Raw genomic sequence first — 11,712 nt, forward strand, 5'->3', positions numbered from 1 at the left:
TTTCCCTGCCAGAATAAAGAAAAATAGACAGAGTGGGAATAAATTGTATAAACAAAACAAAACAAAATCTTAAATCTCTTATGCTCTTGAGAAAGGGAAGTTATGTTAACAGGAATATGCAAAAGGTAGTTTTTTGTTTACAGATAACTTAATAATAGTGTTTATAAAAATTTAAGAAAAATATCACACCAACTTCTAAGTCCTATGATAATAACTAACACCTTTCAAATGCTTACTATTTGCCAGACACTCATAATTACTTTAGATCAGGGGTTTTTAACCTTGGCTGCAAATTAAAATCATCTGGGGAGCTATAAAACTCCAGATGAACAGGCCTCACTGAAAAGCAATTAAATTAGAATATCTGAGAGTGGTACCAGTCCAAGAATTAGTAGTTTTTTAAGCTCACCAAGTGATACAATATGCAACTGAAGTTGAGAAATATTGTTTCTGATACATCAACTTATTTCATCCTCATAACAGCCCTTCACTATGGGGTACTTTTCATTTTCAACATCATCATCACCATTACCATCTCTGAATTACAAGTGAGAAAACTGTGACAGAGAGATGTGAATTTAATTTTCTAAGGCCAACAGAAGTGGGATTTGAATCCAGGCAGTCTAATTCTATTGTGAGAATATTATATTATTGCCACCCAAATTGAAAACCACAGATTGACAAAATTTCCATCAACCTCCAAAGTACCAATCACAAATGGTGCCCTAGCAGCTCTAAAATAATTTTAATTTGTTTGGTTGAAAGTTAAATGTAGAGAAAATAATGTCTGCTGAGAAAATTAAGTCATCTTTATCAACATTATGATATACCCAAATCATATGGTTTTTGAAGTATGTCTATTGCCATCCAGCAGTGTAAAACACTAGCACTTCAGGCCCTCACTCTTTACTAAGGTTTCAAACTGAGTGCTCTAGAGTTCCTATTTTTTTAAGAATCTTTATTGTTGAAAGTATTACATATGTCCCCTTTTTCCCCAACTGACCCCTTCTAACCCACTTCTATCCTCCCTAACACCCCCTGCTCCAGGCCTTCACCATATTATTGTCTAAGTCCATGGGTTATGCATATATGCATACAAGTTATTTGATTTATCTCTTCCTAAAGCATCCATCTTATATGAAAACTGATGTTTGAAATTTTAACCCTGCTAATTGGCTTCTGTAAATTCGTGCTTACTAAGACTACTCCCACTTCAGCTAGACCATTAAACTTTCCTCAGACAAGGTTATCAGTGCTGGTGCCAGGCTAGGCCTCTGGTTTAGATTTCAAGGCCCAACACATATGAGCTCTTTCAGAACTTGCAAAAGGGTCTGGAAACACTCTATATTTGGGAGACATAGAAGGTAAAATCATATAAATAGGGAGAATTCCTGCATGTTGGGGCCCAGAATTTGAGAGATTTTCCTCTGGACCTGCGCATAATAAATGTAACTCCATCTCTGGTATTGTTTTGTTCTTTAATATAACATTCCCACCTTCCCTCTGAGATTCAACAGTCCATTCCATGCTTCTATCTTTCTGAGTCTATTTTGTTCCTTAGATTCCACATCTGAGTGAGATCATGTAATACTTGTCTTTCTTTGACTGGCTTATTTCACTTAGCATAATACTCTCCAAGTTTCTCTATGCGGTCTCAAAGGGTATTTTTAAAACACTTCAAAAAAATTATATTTATAGAAGATTGAAGCAAGATCCATTCTTCCATATATTCTGTATTGTAGCCTTCAATAAGTTCAGATGAAAGCTCACTATTTGGCCTATGTTGTTTTAGTTCCTTGTAGAACTACCTTTACTTAAGTATTAAAGATTTATCTGAAAATAATATTCAAATATTTCAACTATGTGATAAAGCAAATAAGATTAGAATTTAACAAGAGTATATTTAGCATTCTTGCACTAAGTTTAAAAAACACCGGACACTGTATATCTCTTTGAGTCAATACACTGTATATTTGGACAGAAATTATAGTGAAAAAGTTCCTTCTTATATTGAAATGACATAGCATCTCTGTAACTATTGCCCACTGGTCTTAGCTTTTCCTACTCAAGTACAATACCAAGACAACAGATCACACCACATGGCATCAAACATTTGAATTATCTCAAGGAAGCAATAGTCTGAAATAATTAAGAACCTGATTTCAGGCTACAGATATACTAAAGTCAGGTTTAAGTATAATGACCAAGCATCCTAGTTTGCAAAGGAATAAGAGGTTTCCTAGGGTATAATAATCTTGGTATGCTGAAACCTGTTTGGCTCAGTAGAGCATTGGCCTGTGGACTGAAAGGTCCCAGGTTCGATTCCCGTCAAGGGCATGTACCTTGGTTGCGGGCACATCCCCAGTAGGGGTGTACAAGAGGCAGCTGATCAATGATTCTCTCTCATCGATGTTTCTAACTCTCTATCCCTCTCCCTTCTTGTAAAAAATTAATAAAATATATTTAAAATAATAATAATAATCTTGGTACTAAACTTCAGAAAGTCTCAGACAAACTGGTATGAATTGGTCATCTTAAATCCTAGATTCACTATTATGACTTTGGGTAAGTTATAAGGCTTCTCATTTTCTTCATTTGCAAAATAGAGATAATACTTTGCTTCACAAGGTAATTGATGTGAGGCTAAAAAGAGTTAATGCATATAGAGCACAATGCTCAATATATATTAATAATAGTAGAAGGTTAGTAATATAAAAGAGAGATGTTTGAGTGAGATTCTGAAGATGTTAGTGTCGACGTGAAATGTCCAAACCTGTAGAGAATTTTTATGAGTTTACTTGAGCCAAAATGATGACAATTGCTGGAAGCAAAATCTCAACAGACTGAGAAAATGCTCCAGAGAATGGCAGTTTTTTCAGCTTATTTTATATATTAGAATGAAATGGAGAGATGTAAGGAGGGTCACATGAAATCCATTGGTGGAAGACTAAGAGGGCAGGAGAAAGAGAAGCAGGGAAAAATCCGGGGTTGGGAGACACACACTTCGTTTACACTGGTGGGTAGCAGAGAGTTAATACTTAACATTTACATCACATAGAGATGGTATGCAGGAGAACAAGAAAATAATGTGTGGTTCTGTGACCTCGTGCTCCTATACCAGTGGTTGTACCTTGAGGGATGTGGAAAAGAAGATTACTCTGACATTTCAAAGGTATGTTATCTTAGATGCAAAAAAAAAAAAGGCAATAGAAAGGCTCACTTACGGTAAAGATTGATTTTTGTCAGGGAAGCTACAACTAGAATGTGACTACCCATCAGGATCCGCTTTCAGATAGGAATTTTTATGTTCAGATCATCTTAAGTGATTACTTCCAGTCTCTGAGTTTGTAAGGCCTGCCATGCAGGCCTCCCTTGAGCTTGTCAGGTTTAGTATGTGGCCCCGTGTTTATCCACGTTAGTTACCTACAAAATTAATACAAGAGAATACTGTGACATGGCTACTAAAATATAAAAAAATGTAACACTAGGCTACATTAATAGGGCTACATACAATATTCAGGATGAAATATCCTGTTCTACTATTTTAATCAGCCAGCATAGAGAATATTCTGATTCATTCCAATGTCCAATAGAGACAACAAGGATGGCAACTGACTTTGAAGTCATATTACTTGAGGCATAAATAAATAAATAAATAAATAAATAAATAAATAAATAAAACTGGGTTGTTTAACTTGAAGAAGACAATAATTGGAGGAAAATTAGAAGATACATTCAATTTCATGGAAGAACTTTCATGATAATTGTAACTGCAGAGCCAGATAATTTTCTGAAATCATCTGAAAGAGGGCAGCAGAAATGCTGAGAAGTTTAGACATAGAAAATGTAAGACTCAGGAAACAGAAGAACCACAGAGATGTGAGATGTTCTCTGCTGCCACATTTACCTAGAAACAATGGTCAATTCTGAGTGCAGGTAGAAGGCTGAAAATCCATTGCAAATTTTGGTGCAATGCCCAGAAGAGGGCTACTGCACGGGAACATAGAAATCAGTATTGCTTTTGTCAGAGATTTGGAGAGGGGAGCTCAATTATGCAGTCAAATCATCCTCAAAATATGTGCTGCATATGGGGATACATGGAATAGAATGTTAAAATCATGAGCAGAATGCCTCTGAAAATCAGAGCAGTTTCTCCAGCAATCATATAAGACAAGATTAGAGTTCCAAAGATACACTATGCAATCACTAACCCAAAGATATATTGATATCAGACAAGTAGATTGGAAATTTTCATAATTTTAAAATGATCAATGCACAAGTAAAAATATAAAAATTGTAAATCTGTGAGCACCCCATGTAATGAAGAATTAACTTTGCCTAAATAGAATTCTGGCTATTGCCCACGGCTATTGGGAGGTAATCTCTAGTTCCCTGGAATGTTCTTCCTTATAAGAGTGCCTTTGTTTGCCTATGGGCTTTGGTCACAAGACAAACTAACAATGTGATTTATGATGGGGCAGGGGCGGGGGGGGGCAGGGGGGGTGGAATAGGAGCCACACCATATTAGTTCTAACCTCAGTCTAGAGGAATGAGAGATGAAATGTATTACCCTGAAATGCTGGGAGGGGCTGGAAACTAAAGGCCAGCCATGCAGGCAGTACGTGATCAAGCCCCTGGTTGGCAACATTCTCTGAGGAAGATGAAATCTTCACGTTTGGAATCCTCCCAGATTTCACCCTTTGCGTCTCTTCCTTTGGCTGATTCTAGTTTGTATCTTTTTGCTATAACAAAACTGAAATTTTAAGTATAGTGTTTTCCTGAGTTCAGTGAGTTGTTCTAATGAAATATTAAACCTTGAGAATGATTGGGGAGCCACCAAATTTTTAGCCCTCAGGGTTTCCTGAAGTTGTGGCTGATGTCTGAAGTTGGGATAACATTTCAGGACTGTTCCATCAAATTGTGCAGGTTTGCCTAATTCTTTACACACCCTATAACAGAGTTTTGAATTACAAAAAGCACACTCCCTGGAGCAGAATTCTCTGAGTGCTGTTTTCAACAATGTCATGATCTTATGTGCCATGCTGCCCTGGCAGCTCTTCACCTGCCTTTGGTCTTTCTTGCATCAGAGGATACCCCAGTCCGTTTGAGTCTTGGGCAGTCTGGTGGCAATCCTGATGGTGTTCCTGATCACTGCTATCCTGATAAAGGTGCACCTGAATGCCCTGCTCTTCTTCATCATCATAAAGCTCAAGATCATGCTCATTAATTCATTCGGTGCCATCCTGCAGGGCAGCCTTTTGGTCTTGCCTGCTAGCTACATGGCCCCATCATGAGTGGCCAGAGCCTGACAGGCATCTTATCTTCCTTTGCCTCAGTGGCCATGATCTGCACCATTACCAGTGGCTTGGAGCCATCAGAAAGTTACTTTGGCTATTTTACCACAACCTGTAGGGTCATCATTTTGACCATTATCTGTTACCTGGAATGGCATTTATACCAGCAGCAGCTCAAGCTCAAAGGGCCTAGAGAGCAGTAGATCAAGTTGGACCTCATTAGTAAAGGAGAGAAGCCAAGAGCTGGCAAAGAGGAGTTTGAAGTTTCAGCCTCCAAATATCAGCCCACCAACAAAAGCCACTCAATCTAAGCCACCCTCAAATATATCTTAGTCTTAGTTCTCTCCATTGGCTTCATCTTCACAGCCATTATTGGGGAGTTTCCTGCCGTTACTTCTGAGGTCAAGTCCACCATTGCAGGCACTAGCACCTGGGAAGTCTATTTTATTCCTATGTCCTGATTCTTGACTTTCAATGCTTTTGGGTGGGCCAGAGCCTTACACCATATCTATTGTATGTTGCCTGAGAAGAACAACCACTGGCTGCCAAGCTGGTGCTGGTCTGGCTGATCTTTGTTTCCCTGCTACTGCTGTGCAATGTCCAGCCCCAGGGCTACCTGACTATTGTCTTTGAGTATGATGCCTAGGTCACTTTCTTCCTAGCTACCTCACCAGTCTCTGCATGTGCTTCGGGCCAAAGAAAGTTAAGCTGGCTGAGACAGAAACAGCTGGAGCCATCATGGCCTTCTCTCTGTCTCTGGGCCTGGTTCTGGAGGCTGTCTTATCCTTCCTGTTCCAGGCAATTGTGAGACCACGGACAGACAGAGGGCTGCACTGGCTCCAAGCCACTGTTCCTGTCCCTTCCTTCTCCTTCAGGTACGGACAGGAATGGGCTGGAGGTTTTCTCCTCTAAGTGACTTCTCCTTCCTCTTGGCATGTGCTGGGCCTGGGTGTCCAGGCCCTGAGGAGGAAGCCCCTGGGTGAATAGAGGTGACATTATGTGCCCGAGGGTCAGAGTCCAGGGAGGGGTTGAAACCTTTGCATATGTTCAAATTCCCCTACACTTGGCTCTGACTAATCCCTGCTTGAGCAGGGCAGCAGAGGCTACTAGATTCAGAGTGAGAGTTTGTTTCTGTATCTGTATGCTCGTCTGCCTGTACCAGGAGTGGCTAGAGGCCAGTGATACCAAATTTTTGGACTGGAACACGGATTCTTTGTCCGCTGGAATTGAAGAATGAATCCATGAACAGAAAGTGATATAGCATAGGTGGAGATTTCTTGAAGAACAAGTACAGACTCCCACATGGGGAGAAGGAAAGAGTCCCACAGAACTGACTCCCAGGTGGTGAGGGGGAAGAATCCCACAGAATGGACTCCCACGTAGGGAGCGGGAAAAGGGTCCCACTAAGTTCCCTTTCCTTATGGCTTGTATAGGCTGCAGATCCTGGTGCTTTAATATCCCCTCAGATCAGTCACTGTTCCCTTACACTGGTTACTCTAGTAACTCCTGGGCTCAAAGGTTGAATTTCACATGGGAAAAGTGAGGTTCTCTCCTCTCCTTCCTTATTATTTTCCTATACCCTTTGGGCTTTCTTCTTCTCCTGAATAAAGGGCTTCCTTCTCTTTATTCTGGAAATATAGACCTTTCTTGGCTACTTCCAGTTCTTTTGTCTTATGGAAATATATCTGTTGCGGCCTTCTTGACTTATGGAGATGGAGCTGTGCCTGGCTTCCTTGTGTTTTGGAAATGTACCTTCTCCCAGGCTGTGGCCCTGTGTTTTTTTCCACAGAACCCAATCCTAAAAAATCCCTAAACCTGCCTATGTTCTCCAAAAATTCCTGCTTCACCAGGACTGTCAGTACTAAGGTTCAGTCTGATATTTCCACCCCCCTTTTTCCCATGTGTCTCCTCCCCTAACATCTCTGTCCCTCCTCTGCTCCCCCTGCCTTGTTGCCACCTATCATGCACCCTGTACAGTTGCCATTTTACTGACTTTTTTTATACTCAACAGAAACCAGGTGCCTTCAGAAGCTCTCTAAATTTTTTGTTAAAAAAAAAATACATAAAACATTTTCGTCACCAAAGAAAATTCTCTCATGTTCATGTCCCTTTGCAGTCATCCCACACACATTGGCAGGTACTAATCTTATTTTATATAAATATTAGAGGCCCGATGCACGAAATTTGTGCAAGAGTAGGCCTTCCTTCCCCCAGCTGCAGCACCGGCTTCCCTCTGGCAACCAGGACCTGGGCTTCCCTCGAAGCCCCAGCTTTGTCTGGAAAGACTTCCAGTTTAATTAGCATATTATCCCTTTATTATTATAGATAATTAGTTTTCTTATTTGAGAACTTTAAGTAAATGAAATCACTTTTTTTAGGGAGGCTTCTTTACTTAATATGATGTTTTTAGTGACTTCACAGTGTTGCATGATTGGTAATTCATTTCTTTGTATTGCTTCAGGATATTCCATTGTATGTATCTAATATTTACCTATTGATGGAAATTTGTTTACCCATTTAGTTATTGATGGAAATTTGAGTTGTTTCCAGTTTGAAACTATTATCAAAAAAAACTATTAACATTTGCACACAAATTTTTGTATGAATATATGTTTTCATTTCTCTTGGGTAAACAACTAGGAATAGAATTGTCAAGTCATATGGCAGATATATGTTTAATTTTATAAGAAACTGCCAAACTATTTTTACAGTGTTTGTTCCATTGTACATTTCCACCAGCAGAGTATGAGTGCTCCAATTGCCCTATATCCTGGACAACATTTGATATTATCAGACTTTTCATTTTTTCCATTCTATTGGAACAAAGATAGATGATAAGAACGATGTGTATGAATGGTTATCTCATTGTGGCATTAATCTTTGTTTTCTTGATGACTAACAATGTTCAACATCCTTTCATCTGCACTGGAATTCATTCCTTTACATGTTTGAAGAGTCGGCAAACCACCTTTGATAGAATCTGACTTTAGAATCAAAATTTAGTGTTTGAATCTCAGATACACCATTTGCAGTTGCTTCATCTTGGGCCAGTATTCAACCAGTCTAAGTTATAGTCAATTTATCTATAAACTGGGGATAATTCTGTCTCACAAGTATATCTCACAGGTACATAATATATGAGAAGTGTCTGGCCCAATGCCTCTTACATAATAGATCTTAATAAATGCTAATTATGATCATTACTATTGAAGCATCCATCTTGCATAAAAACTGCTATTTGAAATTTTTTACCCTGCTATTTGGCTTCTGTAAATGCTTGCTTGCTTAAATAATAAGGAAATAAGACTACTCCCACTTCAGAGAGGCCATTAAATCTACCCTGGATAAAATTATCAGTGCTGGCACCAGGCCAGGCCTTTGGTTGAGGTCTCAAGGCCCTAGCACATAGGTGCACTTAAAGAACTTGCAAAAGGGGCCAGAAACACCACATATTTGGGAGACAAAGAAGGTAAAACACATAAATAGGGAAAATTCCTCCATGTTGGGGCCCAGAATTTGAGAGACATTTTCATAAAGTGTGACTTCAAACTTTCTGGCATTGTTTGATTATTCCAGTTCTCTGTAACATTATTGGTTCCCTGAGAGTCCAGGAAAAACAACCCATGCTTAGATTTTTAGCCTCTGGTGCGTGGACCTGGTTTGTGGTCTGGGGGAGCTGGATAGGCCTCTGGGAGGTGCCTCTCTGCTGATTTAGAAGAATTGAACCAGGGGACCCCGGGCGCTCCAGGACCTCAGCCCAGGACCCGGCTGGCATCTGGAGAGAGTGGATGGACACTTCTGGACCTGTTGACAGAATCATTAAGATAGAGGCACTGTTAGTTCAGCCCACTCCAAGTGAATGGAAGGGGGAGCTTGATCACCTCCCCGGAAGGCATACGGCTTCCTTAGGTAAATTAATCATGAATCTGGTGTATAAATGTAAGTGTGAGAGTCTACGTGAAGCGAAAGCTACTTTGATTTATTCTGCATTTCTGTTGATTCATCTGGCTAAAACATGTGATTTATTAATGGCTGAATCCGTGATGGTCTGCAGACATCTTAAGCAGTGCTGGTGAGTTATTTTTCTCAGAGATGTTTGCACTCTATCACAGTGGGTGGGAATCAGCCCAATTAGCTAATAAAAATTTCTGTCTATAGGTTGCTCTTCCCTGAAATGTGAATTTGCTGCATTAAATTGAAATTTTAAAGTCCTAGGGTTAATTTAACAGTATAAATTTGAGACATTTCAAAGAACAAAGAACTTTTATTTATGGCTTTCTTATCTCTTTTGGTGGTCAGAGACTTCCCTGGGCTGGGCTTACAGCTCTTCAGGGCGGAGAGTTACCGGCCCTGTCCCAGCCTGTGACATCTTAGTCCAATGTGAGCCACCTGAGGGGAACTGAGGCTGAAGTTATTATTAACTGTCTATAGACCCTGGTAAAGTGGTTGTGTGTTTTGTTTGACTTGCTGTTTTCAGTTATTAGGATCCTTATAGAGGACATAACAAGGTCTTTCCCTTCCTCTCTCGTCCTGATTCTAACAGCATCTGTAACTGGATTAAATATCTTTTCTTTCAGGAGGCCATCCAGGCTTTCAGTTCACAATTAATCTCCCTACACACCCTTATCCTCCTCTGCTATCTTTCTAGGCTAGTCATTTTTTTCCCACATTTTGGACCTCAGCCTTTGAAAGGGAGGACTGCTACAGCGGTAGTCTGTAGTTTTCTCTGAAACTCCCAATCTTTCTATTTATCTATCCCCTCTGTAGGAATTGTCTTCCTCTGACTCACAATAGGAAAGGGAGACAAGCAACTGGACTTGGGATGGGACGGGGTGGGGAGGGGGTGGTCGGAAAAATCAAGAGTAGTAAAGGAAGAGGATTTAAGCTCCTCAAGGGGCATAGAGTAAAAATCTATGAGGGAAAACAACCGTTACAAAAAAAAAGTATCCTTAAATGTAAAAAGCCTAAATATACAAGATCTCGGACCATTTGCCTTGTTTCAGGAAAGAGTAAATGGTTAATGCAGAAATGGTGTGGGGGTGTGAAGACAGTTAATTATGAAGCAGGGAGAGAGAGGTTTTTGTTGATTTTTACTGGCTTCGGACCGCTCTGTTGGTGTAGGGGTCTGGTCCAAGTGTCTTATCAAAACTTCACTAGATTCAAGGTTGCAAGTTTTCTGCAAGCATAATTAATACATTTACAAAAAAACTAAACTCCCAGGAGCCAAGCAGAGGAGACATGGAGGCTGAAGTCCTCAGCTTCCCTGGTGATTTAAAACTGTTTCCTGCCGGGACCGGTTTGGCTCAATGGATAGAGCATCGGCTTGGGGACTGAAGGGTCCCGGGTTCGATTCCGGTCAAGGGCATGTACCTTGGTTGCGGGCATATCCCCAGTAGGGGGTGTGCAAGAGGCAGCTGATCCATGACTCTCTCTCATCGATGTTTCTAACTCTCTATCTCTCTCCCTTCCTCTCTGTATAAAATCAATAAAAAATATATTTAAAAAAAAAAAACTGGTTCCTAGGCAGACTCACCCCCCGAGAGGTAGGTGAAAGAAGGGGGCTGGGGGGATGGATGCCCAAGCTGCCTGCAGTGGCTCTGGAAGAAGCCGCTCAGCGAGAAAAGCGGGGGACACTAGAGACGCCCCGCTGCTACCCAGTGAGTAATGAGCATTTTACAACAAGCAATTCAAGACTTAGGCCTTTGGCTTGCTGGCTGCAGCAGTTAAACCAGAAGCCACTGACTGCTACTGGCCTTCCTGCAGCCCCAGGAATAGAGCAGCAAGCCAGGGATCTGTGAAAGCAGCAGATAGAGCTAGTGAAAGCTCCCTATTTGCAAATGTACTGAAAGGGTTCAGTACCTGTTGCTGCTGGAAGAGGAGGGGCTGAGATCACCTTCCAGTGCAATTCCTTGAGAGAGGCCTGGTCACTGCTCTGCCACAAAGGGACTTGGTGGGAAGACAAGGAGCCTAATACCCAAGCCACTGCTACTGCAACTCTGGCTGTTCTGGACTGGCAGCTTAAAGTCAAAGAGCAAAGGAAAGGCACTCTTCCTGGACCTTGGAGCCTTCAGGACTTTGAAATTTTGCAAGAGAGGAGGAGTCTGACTGAGGGATGGCACAGACCCTGTTGGGTTGGAAGGCCCTAAGGTCGCGTGTTAAACTTCTAAGTTACGGCTTTCTAGGCAGATGTCCAAGCCCAGTTATGTAGGGGTTAAGCTTCCTGTTTACAGCAAAACAATTTTCTTCCATGCCAGAATAAATTCTACGGAAATTAGACAGGCTGTGTTTGTGGCTAGAAAGAAGAACTGGCCACCATGCACAGCCCTGACAGTGGCCCACAGAAAACTGTATAATGGACTTAGAAGATGTCTGTGTCTTCATGGACATGACTCCAGAAAGATGAGGACAACTTTGCTTT

The 11,712-nt window shown here is 40.9% G+C and overlaps 1 protein-coding gene across 1 annotated transcript; it reads left to right on the plus strand.

Annotated features, from left to right (window-relative positions):
* Positions 1-422: 422 nt before the first annotated feature.
* SLC29A1 (solute carrier family 29 member 1 (Augustine blood group)) lies at positions 423-6,531 on the plus strand (the record flags this gene model as incomplete). Its single annotated transcript, XM_084869942.1, is given in 10 exon segments — positions 423-548; positions 4,959-5,105; positions 5,109-5,277; positions 5,280-5,494; positions 5,498-5,602; positions 5,606-5,752; positions 5,756-5,840; positions 5,843-5,935; positions 5,938-6,098; positions 6,457-6,531. Coding segments are annotated over 10 exon segments (1,323 nt in total).
* Between the last annotated feature and the right edge of the window lie 5,181 nt (positions 6,532-11,712).

This window comes from Pipistrellus hanaki (assembly GCF_964339955.1).
Source record: "Pipistrellus hanaki genome assembly, chromosome: X".
NCBI classification, from domain to species: Eukaryota; Metazoa; Chordata; class Mammalia; order Chiroptera; family Vespertilionidae; genus Pipistrellus; species Pipistrellus hanaki.